The 18,089-nt window shown below is 38.6% G+C and overlaps 1 protein-coding gene across 2 annotated transcripts in view; it reads left to right on the top strand.

Annotated features, from left to right (window-relative positions):
• RAF1 (Raf-1 proto-oncogene, serine/threonine kinase) overlaps positions 1-18,089 on the top strand; it is an 85,459-nt gene that overhangs the window by 53,607 nt on the left and 13,763 nt on the right. Inside the window, exons 2-10 of one of the 2 annotated variants that reach the window (XM_044252965.1) lie at positions 3,390-3,616; positions 7,644-7,756; positions 9,071-9,173; positions 9,483-9,640; positions 11,163-11,261; positions 13,261-13,414; positions 16,514-16,541; positions 16,647-16,774; positions 17,127-17,244. In XM_044252965.1, the coding sequence (XP_044108900.1) occupies positions 3,410-3,616; positions 7,644-7,756; positions 9,071-9,173; positions 9,483-9,640; positions 11,163-11,261; positions 13,261-13,414; positions 16,514-16,541; positions 16,647-16,774; positions 17,127-17,244 (1,108 nt within the window). In that variant the 5' untranslated portion in view covers positions 3,390-3,409. Of the gene's footprint in view, positions 1-3,389; positions 3,617-7,643; positions 7,757-9,070; positions 9,174-9,482; positions 9,641-11,162; positions 11,262-13,260; positions 13,415-16,513; positions 16,542-16,646; positions 16,775-17,126; positions 17,245-18,089 lie in introns of those variants that run through there. The other variant, XM_044252966.1, reaches the window with a different exon arrangement.

Below are 18,089 nucleotides of genomic sequence, written 5' to 3' on the forward strand. Positions count from 1 at the left end.
GTCATGATCTTAGGGTCCTGGGAATCAAGCCCTGTGTCTGGCTCACTCTCTCTGGGGAGTCTGCCTGAGGATTCTCTCCCTTTCGCTCTGCCCACTCACACTGTAAGTATTTTTTTAAAAAATTATGTATGTTTTGCAACATTATTCTGGTTTCTAACTTAATTTGTTTAATACTTGAGGGCCTTCAAGTTCTAAGTACTGTGTTATGGACTAAGAATACAGTAGTGAACAGGATTTGGCAGGGTCCTGCTTTTGTAGAGTAGGAGGTTGGATGGTACTAACCTAAATCTGTACCAACAAAATATGAACAATTTTTTTAAAAGATTTTATTTATTTGACAGAGATCACGAGTTATCAGAGAGGCAGGCAGAGAGAGAGAGAGAAAGAGAGAGGAGGAAGCAGGCTCCCTGTGGAGCAGAGAGCCAGATGTGGGGCTCCATCCCAGGACCTTGGGATCATGACCCGAGCCAAAGGAAGAGGCTTTAACCCACTGAGCCACCCAGGCACCCCAAAATATGAACAATTTAACATAGTAGTAAGTGCCATGAAGAAAACAAGGCAGAGTTATTTATTTATTTATTTATTTATTAAAAATTATTTGACCGCGAGAGCAGGAACACAAGCAGGGGGAGTGGGAGAGGGAGAGCAGGCTCCCGCTGGGCAGGGAGCCTGAAGCGGGGCTCGATCCCAGGACCCTGGGATCATGAACTGAGCTGAAGGCAAATGCTTAAGGACTGAGCCACCCAGGTTCCCAAAGGCAGAGTTATTTAATGGAGTTAAGGAGGAATGTCTTTTGGTAAAGCATCTCTTTGGTAAAGAATGTCTTTAGGGAAAGCATCTCTAAAGTGATCTTTAAATGAAGGCCTTAATGATATGAAAAGGCCAGCTTGTTTGTTTCTGAAGGTGTCAGCCATCCAGGTGGAGGGAACAAGAAGTTCAAAAAGTCCTGAGACTTTAAGCTTGACATGTTTGTTCAGAAAGAGGGAGCTTGGCTTATATTTTGAGTCTAAAATAGAGGAAAGATAGGTTGAGTTGCATCTTTAAGATTGCTCTGGTTTCTCTAAATTTCTCCTTCAAGGGAGAAATTTCAGGCTAGTGTGATGCTCAGATGAACCCTCTTTCCTCCTCTTTTTCTCTCATTGGTTCTAAACTTACTCATCTCTTCCTTTGTTAGTTGGGAAAAAAGATCTAGGGAAAAGAGGAGATGTGGGTGCCCCTAAAAAGTGATCTTATGATAATGAAGGTGTAGAATTAGGAATGTGAAGCGGCTCAGGTACCAGAGGGGAAGGCAGTGTGCCATGGGCTTGCCAAAATCTTCATCACAGCCACTTGACCAAGGCTGTGATGTCTTGTCCTGCCTCGCCCTTTTACACAAATAGAATAGGCTTTGTAGAAATTTACAGTTGTAATAGTAAAACACAGAAACCCAAAAAGTAGATAGGTAATATATATAGAAAGTAGAACTTCTTCACAATCCTGCTGAAATAATAAGTGTTACTACTTTTTTATTCTAGATTTTCTCACTTATATATGAGTATAGATTTTTATCTTTCTAGACTAATATAAAAGAGGTTCAAACTATATTTTTCATTTTTTGTTTTGTCTTGGATGGCTTTTTTCTATCAGCACATACATAGTACTTCATTTACCACATAGATATTAACATTTGTTTAGTTCCCTGTTAGGTATTTGGTCTCTCCCGGTTTTTAAGGATATGAACAACGCTATAACAAAGATGCGTGTACATATATCTTTTCTCTTTTTTAAGTTTTTATTTAAATTTCAGTCAGCATACAGTGTAATATTAGTTTCAGGTGTACAATTTAATGATTGAGCACGACATACATCAGCCGGTGCTCATCACAAGTGCCCTCCTTAATCCCCATAACTTATTTTACTCATTGCACTACCCACCTCCCCTCTGGTAGCATCAGTTTGTTTTCTGTAGTTTCTTGATTCCCCCCCCCCTTTTTTCTCTATGCTCATTGATATATATCTTTTTTTTTTTTTTTTTAAAGATTTTACTTATTTATTTGATAGATAAGAGAGCACAAGCAGGCAGAGAGGCTGGCAGAGAGAGAAGAGGGAAGCAGGCTCCCTGCTGAGTGGAGAGCCCAGTGCAGGGCTCGATCCCAAAACCCTGGGATCATGACCTGAGCTGAAGGCAGAGGCTTTACACACATTGAGCCACCCAGGTGCCCCTATATAAATCCTTTTATATGCTTGCCTTATACTTCTGTAGGATAATTTCCTAGAGTGCAGTTGAATAGGTCAGTCTTTACATTTTCTGTAAAATGGGGATGTAAGTCCTACCTAAAATATTTTTCTGAGGATTAAGTTGGATAATATGAGTGGGATGTGTGTAGTATATACTTCCTCATAATAGTAGGCACCTAGTAGATGGTAAGTATTACTACTAATAAGACGAAGTAAGTTTCTAAGGGAAGAAGGTGTAAGAAGGATGGGATTACTTGTTGACATCACTGTTTTCTAAAGGAGGAGATAAACCTCACTTCTGCATGATTGCTGACTTCCTATGGATGCCAGGGCATGGTGTGTCCTAACTGCATAGTATCTGACTTTATCGTCCTTGTATGACTGTCTGTGGACTTCTTTTGCACTTTTCTTGTTGCCCATTTAAAACATTTAGTTATTTTTGGTTAGGTGACTGTCTCTGCTTGCTCCTGTTTGTAAGTTTGTTTTTGTACCAAAACTGAACTGTGAATGTTCAGTGGAAGGTGGAAAGTTCATGAACTTTAAATTTAAACATCTATGGAATCTGGTTATTTTACCTGTCATTTGGGTATCTTTGGGCAAGTAGTGAGATTTTTCTGTGCCTCATTGGTTTAAAGGGTAGATGGAAAATGGGATTTAAAGTCTTTGAGATCCTTATACACATTAAGTGAGATCATTTATATATCAAGTGTCTAATACACATCTTAGAAATACTAATTTCCTTCCTTTAAGGCAGAAAATTATAGTTTACAGTTCTTCTTTTTTTTAAAATTTCACTTCTCATAGTACTTAATGTTACTGATACCCAAGGGTAGTCACTTGCACTTAGTATATAATAACTAAGGAAGAGAAATGTAATTTTAAAAAATATTAGAAGTCAGGAGACCTGGGCCCATGGTCCAGGTAGACTTTTAACTGGTGGTATAATGAATCTTTTGATCTCTAGTCCCGATTTTGCTTGTTTTTTTTGTTGTTGTTGTTGTCTATGAAATATTTTATGGAAATACACTAATATAGAAGTTTTTTGATTTATTTAAGCAGAGGGTTTCACTTAAGAGGAAGTCCACATACTACTATTTTCTAATTATATATTATGTTGTCGAGTTAGTTGCTTTTCTAGAATTAAGTTTGTTTGTTTTTTAAATCTTGATCAGGTATTGTGTAAGCTGCATCAATGGAGCACATACAGGGGGCCTGGAAGACGATCAGCAACGGTTTTGGATTCAAAGACACAGTGTTTGACGGCCCCAGCTGCATCTCGCCTACAATAGTTCAGCCATTTGGCTTTCAGCGTCGGGCGTCAGATGATGGCAAACTTACGGACTCGTCTAAGACAAGCAACACTATTCGTGTTTTCTTGCCAAACAAGCAAAGAACAGTGGTACGTAAATGTTCCTTTCAGAAAATTCTGTGGCCCATCTGCTTATAAAAAAGCATTTCGAATAATTTTACTCACCTTGTAGTTGGGCAAAATCTTCACTGTGACTTAGTGTCTTTATTAATTGGCTTTCCAGTTGCAAATTTTATTGCTTTATATTGCTGTGTTCCTTCCACAACCACTGCTTTCCTCCTTTTATTACTACTCTTGCCTGGAATATCTTCTGCTACTTCGTTCAAACAAATAGTATGTTTTTATGGGGGTTTCTTGAAAAGGCTGTTCTTTCAAAAAGCTCCTTTAGACCTTTCCAGCTAATTTTATGTATGTATGTATTACAGATATTAAAATGTCCACTAAATTTTTTGGACATTATAGTCAAGTATATAGAAGAAAATAAAATTACTTAGAAAAATTATTTTGGTAAATTTTGTAGGCCCCAAGCAAAGCTGAAGGTAGCTTAGAAAGTCAGAGCTACTCGGTTTCTTACACAGAATTCCAAATTTTCTAAGAAATTATTGCTCGAAACAGTTTTTTACTATCCTGGGTGAAAAACACCCCACCTGGTTAAAACAGGAAAATGAAGTTGTGCTAATTTTGCTTGGTGAGACATCTGAGGAAAACCTTTAGTTCAAAACTTCCATGCCGCCTCCTTTCCCACCCCATTCTTTTTCTTTTCTTTCTTTTTTTTTGAATTTTATTTATTTGACGGAGGGAGAGCACAAGTAGGCAGAGCAGCAGGCGGAGGGAGAGGGAGAAGCAGGCTCTCTGCTGAGCAGGGAGCCTGACATGGGACTCGATTCCAGGACCCTGGGATCGATCATGACCTGAGCCGAAGGCAGCTGCTTAACTGACTGAGCCACCTAGGTGCTCTCACCCCCCCATTCTTTGAGTAAAATCAGTGTATTGTGTTTTTTTCTGTGTACCTAGGTGAGACAAAGTTCCGACTTTAGAAAGTCCAGTTCAGAATTTTCTGTTTGTTTCGGACAGTTCTGCTTTACTCTTCCCAGTTTTCTAATAAATTCCATTTTACTTCTTTTGTGAACTTCAGGAGCCTTCCAGTTACAGTATTGTACATTTATGTACATTTTGAACTGAAGGCAAAACTCAAAAGGTATTTAAAGTTTGAGTAAATTTATTTTTGTTACTCTTCCTAAAAATAAAAGTTTAATGACTGGCAAAATAAATATTAATAACCTCCTTATATTTCAACAGTGGCTTTCATTTGCAAGATGATTTTTACCTACTATTGCTCATTAATTTTCTTTCTATCCTTAAATGGAGAGTCCAGACGGGGAGTGTGAATGTAATGGGAAGCTGAAGGCAAGCTGAAGACCATATCCTACTGCTTCAGGGTGTTAATATGCCTTTCTTCCCTATTCTCTGATACCTGATTGCCTGAAGACTGGGAAACTTAGTTTGGCATAATGATTAAGTATGTAGACCTTTAAGATAACCAGGCCCCAGTTTAAATTCCTGTATTGCCTTTTGTTAGCTGTATCATTTAGACAAATTACACAATACTTTGACCTCTGTTACCTGACCTTAATAAAGTGAGGCTCATGCTGAATACAGTAACTAGTTTAACAATAAAATAGTTGCTATGATTATTTGAGTTTTTTCTACATATGTGTAGCCCTTGACAGCTTTCAGTTGAACACAACTGATATTTGGTAACCAGTGATTTGGAAGCTTGATTTCTTGTACAGCCTATGAAAAGACTCTAGCAGGGAAACTTAGTTTCTTCTATTTCTTTGACCAGGATGAACCATCACTCTTTGGAAGAACCATCTTCTTTCAGCAGGCACCCATCTTTAGGGACCATTGGAAGAAGGAGTCACTTGCTGGCCAACATGACGAGTCAGCAGTTTCTAATAATCCTCAGGTTGCTTCACTCCTTGCAACTCAGAATGACTCTCATAATCACTGAGTTCCAGAAATTAGTCAGACTTAACTAATTTCAGCATGTATCCATGGGGAGTTGTAGAGAGGAGAATGACTGAAAAGATACATATATGATTTAAATAATTGTAGAGGTATAATTGGTAGTTGATTGGAAAAAGAACCTTTTTCTTGTCATTTATTTTGTACTTGTGTGTCTCTTTGCCACTTCCTGTTTATTGGATGGGTGGTTAGATCATAGCTGAGGACCATTAATTTACCATTAGAATCACCTGACATGGATTAAAATAACAGATTCCTTGGCTTCACTCAAGATCAAGTGAATTAGTTCTTAGATGTGTTGGAGTGAGGAGGCTTGGAACCTATATTTTTAAAAGCTCTTCGGATGATCCTAATGCCAGTCACATTTGGGAACGCCACTGCATTAGAGAATATTTAAAGAACAGTCTAGCTCTTAGAGTCTGTGTATTTATTTATTTATTTAATATTTTATTTATTAGAGAGTGTGAATGGGGGAAGGGTGGGTAGAGGGAGAACCGGACTCCCAGCCAGCCGATGCAGGACTTAATCCCAGGACCCTGGGATTGTGACCTGAGCCACCCAGGCACCCAGCTCTGGAACTTTCAGTGAAGATTAATGATAGAGCATAGATAATACTTTATATTATTCAGAGCCCATTACACAGTATTTGATGCAAGTAATGATTTCTGTTAGTGTATTACTCTTCATTGTCCTTATTCTTGGCATTTTATCAGATCAGTATATCTTACTTTCACTTAGTTTTGTTTCTGAAAAGCTAGAAGTTAGTGGATCTTTTTAAGGGTATAACTGCTTCAAGAAGTCTAAAATAAACTTGCTGTGGAACATTTTAAATAAATATTTTAGACTTTTCAAATAGATCCATGCATACACTCACCTTCCTCTGGGAAGGGACTGGGTTGCCCACTGTCAGCTCTCACACTTCCACAGAACACAGGAACTCTACTGTGGGCAATGGACAAGACCTGCAAATCTACATTCTGTTCTCTTTATTGGCCATACTAACTCTAGTTGCTTCACTTTTAATTGACTTTATTGTCTTTGAAAACAAAATGTATGCAGGACACCTGGGTGGTTTGGTTGGTTGAGCATGTGATTCTTGATTTTGGCTCAGGTCATGATTTTGGGGTTGTGGGCTTGAGCCCTGTGTTGGGCTCCACGCTGGGTGTGGAGCCTTCTTGGAATTCTCTCCCTCTCTCCCTCCCCCTCCCCTTGTGCACAAGTTCTCTCTCTAAAAATTAAAATAAAAATAAAATATATGGGGCTTTTATCAAAACTTTTAAGTTCTTTTTATATAGCTGCCGTTATTAGCACTCAGAATACTCACACTTCTATTAGGTCTCTTTTCTTTTGAGGATTGGATATAGGGGAATGTGGAAGGACATACACTAAGGCTACCTGGAATGGTGTGCACATTTATTTAAATCGTGGTGTTTGTCCTTGTAGAAGGACAGAAGCTCTGTTTCCTCTCCTTGCTGGCCCTTAAAGGTGTGAAGTGTATATGAAAAGGAATTTTTCTTATGAGGATAAAACATTTTGTTGAAAACAGGTTAAAATACAAATTTTGACCAGAAAAACTCTTGTTTGCTTATAGATCAGAATTGTTTATTTTCCTTTCTGGTGGATGTTCATGCTGGCATGTACATTTCAGTGAGTTAAACAAACTAGAACTGTGTAATGGGAAGTTAGATCATTTTCTCTCTCTCAGCCACTCATCTGATGTTAATAGCTACAGGTATGCCTTTCATACAACATATGTAAACCTATATGGGTTTCCCTCTCTTTGAATAATCTGACTTTATTATTCTGAAAAATATTTCCCCACAATTAACATATCATGGATACCCCTCCCTTTAGGTCATTATAAATAATGTAGTGGCAGAATGTGACATGTATAGATATCTAGGCTTTATTCAAACACTCACCTGTTGCTGGACATTGCAGCTATTTCCTGTGTGTGCGTGTGTTTTTACCATTACAAACAATGCTGTCATAGATCTACATATATCCTTACAGACTAGTGCATTTATTTCTGTGCTCACTAAGGGATATGCAGCCTTTGTTGGTTCTAACAATTGTCTTTTGTTTGTAGGTCAATGTGCGAAATGGAATGAGCTTGCACGATTGCCTTATGAAAGCACTCAAGGTGAGGGGCCTACAGCCGGAGTGCTGTGCTGTGTTCAGACTTCTCCATGAACATAAAGGGTAAGAAATTAAAAGTCAGTTCCTTTTTCATACTGGTAAGGAGTTGATGGTTTCAAATAGTAACAGTTCCCATTTTTCAAAAAAGTATACTAGCTTCCTATAGAATATTATGTGTTTATATGTCCTTGTTATACATAACTCAGAAAAGTAAAATACTGGGGCACCTGGGTGGCTCAGTGGGTTAAAGCCTCTGCCTTCGGCTCAGGTCATGATCCCAGGGTCCCGAGATCAAGCACCACATCGGGGTCTCTGCTCAGCAGGGAGCCTGCTTCCCCTCCTCCTCTTTCTGCCTGCCTCTCTGCCTATTTGTGATCTCTGTCTGTCAAATACATAAATAAAAATCTTAAAAAAAAAAAAAAAAAAAGTAGAATACTAAGAACTTGAAAATTATTGCTTGAACATTGCACTGAAAAAAGAATACATAGTAGGTGTTGTGATAGTATTCCATAGATGGAGACAGTAGTGTCAGGGATGTGTTTTCTTGAGAGCAAAAATTTGTGTTTCCTGGAATGCAGTGGACAGAACGGGTACTCCGAAAGTGTTTGCATTATTATTTATAAAAAAATCTTATCCTCAAGAGATTAACTCTTTTGTAATTCATTTCATTCTTTTTTTTTTTTTTTTTAAGTTTTTTTTTAAAGTAAGCTCTATGGTCAATGTGGGGCCTCAGACTCAGGACCCTGAGATCTAGAGTTACAGGCTTTTCTGCTTGAGATAGCCAGGCACCCCTCATTCATTCAGTTTTATACAGTTAATGTTTACTGAATTCCTGCAGTTTGGCAGATATAGGACTAAAAGATGCAGAAGAATTTAAGAGAAAAAGAGAGTGGGGATGGGGGAAAGGGAGTGGGAAAGGAGAGAATCCCAAGCAGACTCCGGGCTGAGCACAGAGCTTGACGCAGCTGGATCCCAGAACCCTGAGACCGTGACCTGAGCTGAAATCAAGAGTCAAGACATGAAACCAACTGAGCCACTGGTCCCCTGTTGTATAGTTTGTTATTTTATAATAACCTTTATTCTAAGAGCACAAGCTTTAGAGTCCAATTGAGCTGGATTCCAACATAGATAGGCCTTTACACTCACTGTATGGCTTTGAGCAGGTAACTTTCTTAGGGCCCCCATTCTCTCATTTTTAAAATGGGGATAATCATACTTGATAGGTTTGTTGTATGAATTAAATAAGCTAATGTTATATGGGATTAAGCTTTATGTTTATGTAGTAAGAGATAAATTTAGCCATTGTTATTGGCCTTGAGCTCTTACCTTGTTTAAACATTTCCCTTTTATTATTATGTTTTTAAAAATCTCCTTCAGTAAAAAGGCACGTTTAGATTGGAATACTGATGCTGCCTCGTTGATTGGAGAAGAACTTCAAGTAGATTTCCTGGATCACGTTCCCCTCACAACACACAACTTTGTAAGTTACAGTGTTCTTCTCTTTTTGTGGCATGTTGGGCCCTTTGGACTTTCTCAGAGGTACTAGACATATATATTTTTGGATTGTTCAAAGCTGCCATTATGCCATTGTTTAATTAGCCATTGTTTAATTATCAATTTAGGTTTAATTAGCCACAGATATACTTTAATTTCTAGGCATGAATTTTACAAGTGTCGAAAGTATGATTCTTCATTCTGTAAGACCTCTTGGGGACCAAGAAGGAACCTACTTTGTTTTTTGTTGTCTTTCATTAATTCAACATAATTTACATCTGTGTTCTTATTCCAGGCACGGAAGACCTTTCTGAAGCTTGCGTTCTGTGACATCTGTCAGAAGTTCCTGCTAAATGGATTTCGTTGTCAGACTTGTGGCTACAAATTTCATGAGCACTGTAGCACCAAAGTTCCTACTATGTGTGTGGATTGGAGTAATATCAGACAGCTCTTGTAAGGCATCGTTCTTATTTCAAAGAATATAAGTGGTTAGGAACGCATAAACTCTTTTGAAGGTGCTTATTGTGTATTTGAATGACAAGTCTGGGTTTTAGATGTATTACATAAATTATCATGATCTGGAAACCATCTACTTTAAAAACATGACAGTTTTGAAGCCAGTGAGTTGTAGTGTGGCATAGGTCTCTAAAACAAGCAGTTAAAAGACTGTTACCTGTCAAATAGAGATTGACGTGCTGTGATTCAGTAAAGCAAAGAGCAAAAAGATGTGAAAACCAAAAATTTTGGCTTTTCTCTCTCAACAGTATCATCTGTTAGGTTCCTGGTAGAGACTACTCTGTTCAATATGCTAAGCCTTTGTTATTGAGAAGGGGCAGAAAGCATAGCTGGTGTTATTTTCTTCCCCTCAGACTGGAGAAAACATTAAAGTGATGTAAATGTAAAACGTCAAAAGATACTTGGGTTTAGTGATTTTTTTAAGACTTTATTTGACAGAGATCACAAGTAGGCAGAGAGGGAGAGAGAGAGAGGATGAAGCAGGCTTCCTGCCGAGCAGAAAGCCTGATGCAGGACTCAATCCAGAGGACCCTGAGATCATGACCTGATCCAAAGGCAGAGGCTTAACCCACTAAGCCACCCAGGTGCCCCATGTTTAGTGATGTTTAAGCTGAAAGTACATGTTCCAGTTTGCCTTTTAAGAACTGTTAATGGGGCAGGGGGAGGGGTATGAAAAGTCAAAAGTTTTATCCCTTTTTGGGAGTAGGAGAAAAAGGGAGTGTTACCATTAAACCATGATGGGAATGCCTTTTTTTGCTTTTGTGGTAGTCACATTGCTTTTGCTTGTGTAGCCTAAGTAGCACAGCCTAGGAGTTTAGCAGGCGCGGGTGAGAATGTCAGCATTACCATTAACTAAATGCAACCACCGCTGAGGGCTCAGGTCCATTCATCTGAAGACAAAGGGTATTACCCTCTCCTTGCAGGGTTCCTTTGAGGATTAACTGAGGTAGCTAACCTGTGAAATTGTTAAGCACAAGTGTTCATCTCATGAAAAAGAAGATGCTCACTTAATGCTAATATCACTTTTATTTATGATTTTTGGTGCTGAATGATGTTTATTTTTCATATTCAGTCTTTTCATCTTTGTGTTTCCAAGACAGAGTATTTCCAGAAAAGTTCTGTGTGATTTAGATTATAATGTACCATACAGTAGTGTTAAAAAGCATTATTTTGATATGACTGGATACTGGGCCAGTATTTGTTTGTTTGTTTTTTAAAAGAAATGCACCCTAGCGTCTATATGTTCATTGGCAGGTCAGTATTCTTCACATTCTGTACTCATTTAAACCCATTCATTTGGGTTGGTAGTCCTTTTGCTCGGATAGCCTAAAATGGTCAAGCAAAATGTGACTAGATGTTTAGTTTGAGTAGCTGTTAGCAAGAGTAGCAAGGCAAGGCAGTCTGACTCTGTAAAATTACTGCAATTCTAATAAACCAGTCTTCCTGTGATTTCATGTAGATTGTTTCCAAATTCTACTATTGGTGATAGTGGGGTCCCAGCACTGCCTTCTTTGACGATGCGTCGGATGCGAGAGTCTGTTTCCCGGATTCCTGTTAGGTAATCTTTTTTACTTACAGCTTTTCTTTGAAAAATTACATTGGGGTGGGTGGGCCTGAATACAGAAGACCCTCCAGAGTTGCTTTATATTCCCTTTTCCCCCTGTGTAAGCTCTTTACTACTTCTGCGGGACTTAATATTGATATTAGAGCAAAATGTGGTCCTGTAGCTTTTATATTCTGGAAAGTGTGACTGCAGTTTTCTTCTCTTATATAGCATGTCCCTTAATAGCTCATCACATTTTAAAAAGAGTTTCAGAATTTGCCTCCCTCAGTATGGTAGCAAGTTGCACCTCAAGGGAAGGGTCTCCCAAACTATATAAAGTTACCCAATAAAAATAAAACTCATAACTTTGGAATGCTAATTATGGCCTTGCGTTTATAAAACAATAGTATTTAATAGACTGCGATCTTTATTTTTTAATTTTTATTTATTTTTAGAGATTTTATTTATTTATTTGACAGACAGAGATCACAAGTAGGCAGAGAGGCAGGCAGAGAGAGAGGAAGGGAAGCAGGCTCCCCGCTGAGCAGAGAGCCCGATGTGGGGCTCGATCCCAGGACCCTGGGATCATGACCTGAGCCGAAGGCAGAGGCCTAACCCACTGAGCCACCCAGGCGCCCCAGACTGCGATCTTTAAAAAGAGTCGAATTAGATTTTTAAAAATTTTTATATAGATTTTGTTTATTTGGGAGAGAGAGAGGAAGCACAAGTGGGATGAGGGTCAGAAGGAGAAGCAGATTCCCTGCTGAGCAGGGACCCTGATGTGGGACTTGATCCCAGGACTCTGGGATCATGACCTGAGCTGAATGGGCCCTCGAATTAAGCTTTTTAATATAAATATCCTTTCTAATGTGCCTGTGAATTTAGATATAACTTGTTTTTATTCTGTTCTTCAGCTTTAAAGTCAGAGCTTTGTTGAATTTACAGGTTTTGTTCAGTGTTAGACATGAATTTGGAGCCTAAAATAAAGTCTGTATCTTTGTCAGAGTATTTGACATTAATGTGTGTGTGTATATATATAATTGAATAACATTTAATGACCTTTTAAATACTACCATGGAAAATTTTAAAGGCAGCATACCTCGGAACAAAGAATTTGTATTGAAATGGTATCTGGGTATACATTTGTGTATGACTTTTATTTTTCTTGATAATTTGAAATGCAAATTTGACCAAAATTGTGCAGGCTTCTGAAAATTTCATACTAGAAGACAAGGTTCTGAGGGCCTAAAGATCAGTTATTTGGGAAGGTAATTTTTCAAAGCAGTAGAACAACTTCTCTTATAAAAACTAGCCTTTTATTCCTTGAATTCATGCATGGTATTACTTGAATCTGAACAAAACTCTAGATAATAGAGCAAATAATGAAAACATTATACCGACTGCACATTCCCAGTGTGGTTGATGGGGGGTGGGGTTGGCTGGAAGATGCCAGGGATTATTTTGCAGTTGGCATTGGCATCTTGAAAACTGAATTCACATTAACTGACTTTGAAAGCTTGTTAAGTAGGGAGAGGGTGCATGGTGGCTAAAATGCTGGCCTTTTTGCAGAGATGCTCAATAGTCTGTCTTAAATTGAAGGCTCTACCTTGAAGCTCTCTAAATCAGTCTCTAACCTGGGCAAGTGCCAACTCACTTGGTTGGTGGTGGCATGGTTGGCAAATGGTAATCTGTTCTCCCCTAGAGATGGCCTGAAAATTTTGTATATTCTATAGAGGTAATTTATTAAAAAGAAGACAACTTAAAATGTACTGTTGTTTTCCTGTGAATTTCAAGTACATGTATTCTTCCCTTTTCAAAAATTGGCGTGCAGAAGCACCTAGACAGAAGATGTTTTTTAAGTTGTGCCTGTTGAAAGAAAGGGACATTTTGTCCAAGGTTTTAGTACAAGTAGGATTTGTCGCTGAGTATCTTAATGAAATAAGTAGTTGAAAGACTTTACCAGTGGGGAGGTCTGAGTGTCATTCATGGAGTTTTCTTTTTTCTCCTGGTCTAGTTCCCAGCACAGATATTCCACACCCCATGCCTTCACATTCAACTCCTCCAGCCCTTCCTCTGAAGGTTCCCTTTCCCAGAGGCAGAGGTCCACGTCCACACCTAATGTCCACATGGTCAGCACCACCCTGCCTGTGGACAGCAGGATGATTGAGGTAATGGGGCCCTTTGTGGGTGGTGAGGAGTATCAGTTGGTTATTGGGGTGGGGTTGACTGTTGTGTCAGAGAGTTTTGGGTTTCAAACCTGATAAAGAATGTTGCTGTGCGTTCTCAGGACCCTGGATCTTGTGAATTTATTTTTTAACTGCTACATCTATAGACTGACTGAATAATCTGATTGGTGTGTCTGTCAAGAACTAAAATTTCTTGAAGAAATGTTAACATTTGAACTCGTTCTTTCCATTTTAGATTTGAATAGGACTGAGTGAACTAGTGAATGAGCTATATAAAGAGTAGTTTCATTTTGGTGCGGGAAAGAAAATAATAGTGATGGAGAGCTACAAACTCTGAGAGAGACTAAGTGATTTTATTTAGAAATAAAAGGGGGAGTCTTCATTGAATTACTAAGCAGGTTATTTAGGGAGATGTTAAAGTACCCAAAGCTAACATTTTCAAACTGCTTTTTCTGTTCTTGGCTTTTTGGTGTGTTCTATTTGTTTGGTTTTGCTTTCTAATTCATCTTTAATAACAACTGAATCACTTAAAATACTTCCTTTGTTCTTTATTCTTCTTTATTTCTCATTGCTTTGGACTAGAATAACAGCCTGAATGCTTCTCCCAGGGCGTGGTCCAGACGATTTTGTTTGAGGGGAAGAGTAGGTATTCTTCTTCATGCCTTTGCTTTCTTGTAAATTAACAGGCTTGCTAAGACCTTCAGACAATAGCCTATCAAATGAAACAGTCACTAAGTTAAATTTTATACTTCTTGCCAGACTTTTTTTCCTGTTTTCTTTTTTGACAATAGAGTATATAGAAGTAAAAAATAATATGTATATATTGTATGTGGGATTGTGGACAGGTGAAATAAGTTTTCTCAAGTGAGATTTTGAGACCAGGGGCATTAAAATGTATTTTTAAAAAATTAATTCCAACCAAAGACTAATACTAGATTTATTTAGTTGGTGCCCAGCGCATCACTGTTCTATTTATACCTCATTCAGAAACCAGATATATCCATTTGATTGGTATGCCCTGAAAATCTTTTGCTAAAAGCTTGTCAACGACAGCTATATTCTCTCTGCATTATGAATTACTCCTTGAAAAGCCTCAGGGACACCTGCCACTTCAGGTACACCTGTACCTCTCTCAGACCTTGAATCATTTTCTGTGTGCTTTTCTACCAAGTCAGTGGTGGCAGGGATTCAAAAAAATGTTGGCTTCTGAATGTGGGCCTGAAGTGGCCATTTTGGGGGCACTTTGAATAGCACAAGATTATTGTGAGGAGGTCGGTCATGTGTATGCAAGCTCTGAATTTTGTTACTTCTATCATGATTAGTCCTGATAATAAAATGATAAAGTAGTGACTTCTGTTATGATTTATTTCTGTGTAAACACCCTAATGCTTAGAGGGGACATTAAAAGTGAAAATTCTTGCATTTTTATTAAAAAATAACTAGCACTATTGTGTTAATTCTCTCTAAGCTTTAGAGGCAGAGCAAATTTTGATTCTTTTTTAAAAATCACATATGATTTGGCTTTTCTAAAGTATACATTCTTTGTTTAAACTATTTGTTGTTCTCCTTAATATTTAGATTCCAAGATGATTGAAAAGTTCTTTCTAGGATAAGTCCAACTGTAGAAATTAGCTCAGAATAAAAATATGAGGTATATAATGTATGTGGGGCAGAAAATTACTGTGACAAGAAAAAAATCCTAGTGCATGATATATAATTCTGTTCAGTAAAAATACATTGTGCCATGCTTTGATTAGAAAATAGAGTGCATTGGTTGGATAATAAAGCTATAGCTGCTGAATATTCTGTTGAAATTCAGGTTAATTTTGGCCAGTGTTCTGCCTACCTGGCAGTCATCCTGTCCACTTAAAAACAGAAAGGTGGGCTTCCCACCTTTCCTCCCAGAAATGCTTAGTCAGTCCTAGTTGAGTGGAGGAGGAATCTGCTCTTAAACACACCTCCAGGTGATTCTGAAGACTGGCCACATTTGGGAACCCCAGGTCCAGGCTTTATTGCTTGGGGCTGCCAGAGTTAGGGGGAGGGGCGGCTTGGTTTTTGATTCTTTTTATCTTGTAAAAATGTTATGGAATGGGAACATTCCATTAATAGTCGTGTGAAAAAAGTATTTTTATTGTGGTTACACAAAGAAAACAGAGTTGGGGTCCCCAGAAAAATACCCTTTTTGAGGATATGGAAGCCAAATGGCTTTATATAATAACTATTTGTATATTCCAAATAAAGATTTATAAAATGGAAATACAGGTCTTACAGAAGGCCTGTGATTTAAACTTTTCTACCCAAACAGTTTCTAGTAAGTTCTAAAGGTAGCCTTTGACTTCTTACCTAAGTAGAATGTAACTAATTTCAAAGTTTACTCATAAGGTCTCAGGAGCATTTTGTGGCAAATGAGCTCAGGGCTGAGATCCATGGTGATGGTTTCTGGTTCTATTTCTGCCACCTACTGGCTGTCTGGTCCTGGCCAAGTCTCTTTATTTGTTTATATTTGTTTTCTCATATGTAGAATGTAGGTTTTGGACTAGGGGATTTATTGTCCTTCCAGCATTTCATGATTTTAGGCTTGGGTAGAGTTCCGTAGTTACGGTGCTTCCCCTTATCCAGTCCAGCTGCTGGTCAGTATGCCCTGAACTAGAAGAGTAGGAGTGAGCTTGCCACCTGATCGCCAAGTTTTGTTTTGTTTTGCTTGAGCCTCAGTGGAGTAAGATCCTCAGTCATTAGAAAGATCTCAGCTGATAGTAACTTTGCTAGTGTTCCTGCATGAGTATCACTTTGCTATATGCATTGCTTTCTCCTGAGGAAAAGAATGTAGTTTCCATTCCAAAAGAATGTGATATATGAAAAAGCTAACATCAGTTCTAATATTTGATGATAATCTTGGAGATAATTGACCACTGACATTTGGTAAAATTAATCAAAGGAAAGTTAGAGTATATAATTAGGCCTTTTGTATTTTAGAGATTTATAATCTATTTTGTTCCTGCAAATTCTCCTTTTCCCTTTTCCTTCCCCCAGAAAACATCTTTTCTGGTGCAGAAATTGACCAGCTTTCTTTTTCTGTTTCAGGATGCAATTCGAAGCCACAGTGAATCAGGTACTTGTCCAAAGTTTAGCAAATAATAATGGGCTTTTTCTCTTTATGCTGTGTATCTTCCGTTGGCTTATCCACGTGTGGATTCTGTTTGTCTTGTCTATTAAGCCTCACCTTCAGCCTTGTCCAGCAGCCCTAACAATCTGAGCCCAACAGGCTGGTCACAGCCCAAAACCCCTGTGCCAGCACAGAGAGAGCGGGCACCAGGATCTGGGACCCAGGAGAAAAACAAAATTGTGAGTATGGCTTACAGTACCTCCTATATTTTAGGATTTACTAAGAAAAAACTAATCAGAAATGGGAATACTTTTAGTGGGGGTTGGGGGGGGGCTCTATTTAAAAAAATTTAATGAAAGTTATTATAAATGTCTGCCATTTTTGGCATGCTTGTGTTAAAGAATTTGTTGGCTTATTGTAAGGCAGGGCACAGCTAAAATACAATTTTTTCAAAACATCAAAATTGGAATGACAGTGTCTTTCTCTAAAAGATAGGGGAATGTGTGGATTTGGGTTGTTCTTTTCTCTGACACCCTCATTAAACAGATTTACCATTCCATGGAGTGTGTTAATGATCTCTGCTGGTTTCAGAGGCCTCGTGGACAGAGAGATTCAAGCTATTACTGGGAAATAGAAGCCAGCGAAGTGATGCTCTCCACTCGGATTGGGTCAGGCTCCTTTGGAACGGTGTATAAGGGCAAGTGGCACGGTATGTTGGGGGGCACTCCCTTTACTGCAAGGCCCAGAAAGGGCCAAGAAGGGGATACCATCAGTTCATTGTGCTGTGTGGTTCACAGTGGCGCTATTCAGGGATACCTGATTACCTCTAAAACTTGAACTTAATATCTCAGTGACCTTTCATAGCTTTCTTTTTAGATTCGGTGATGCTGTGGTTGGTATGATATGGTTTCCAGGTGAACCTAGAAATTGATGAGGAAAAGTGAGCCCTTCAGTCAAGTCTCAGGAACTGATTAAATACAGGCTGCGCGGGGGAGGTGTTTTCCGGTTCCTTAGAGGAGTAAGAGTCTGCTGCTGTGAGGAGGGCATGGATTCTAGAAACCGAAAGCTGTGGAAAGAACCTGAGACATTTGCATGTAGAAAACCGAGGTCCCAAGAGGGGAATGAACTAACATGCCCATAGTCAAACAGCTGGGCTCAGGACAGCCAGGAGCTTCATGAAGCAAGTTCTCTTGTACTGCCTTGGGTCAGTTGTGGGGAACCCCCATCAAGCAGGGAGCATGCAGACTTCATTCTTGAATATATGTGGAGTGTTAGTGTTCTTATTGTAATGGAAACACTTTGTCACTTGGAAGAAATGTACTATTTTAATATCTGTGGCCACAGTTTATGTATTTTGGCAACATAACATCTTCCCCTCAGATTTTTAATGCCTCTGGCTTTAGGATATTAGCAAATAATTGGGAGTATTTTTTGGAAAATGCTACATGTTCCCCAAAAGGCGCCCTTCTAAATTCACATTTTAATGAAGCAAACAAAAACAAAACAAAACCTGAAAATGCCTAGGTATATTTCCATTTTGGATGGTTTCATGTT

The sequence above is a fragment of the Neovison vison genome, chromosome 6, assembly GCF_020171115.1.
Source record: "Neovison vison isolate M4711 chromosome 6, ASM_NN_V1, whole genome shotgun sequence".
Taxonomy (NCBI): Eukaryota; Metazoa; Chordata; class Mammalia; order Carnivora; family Mustelidae; genus Neogale; species Neogale vison.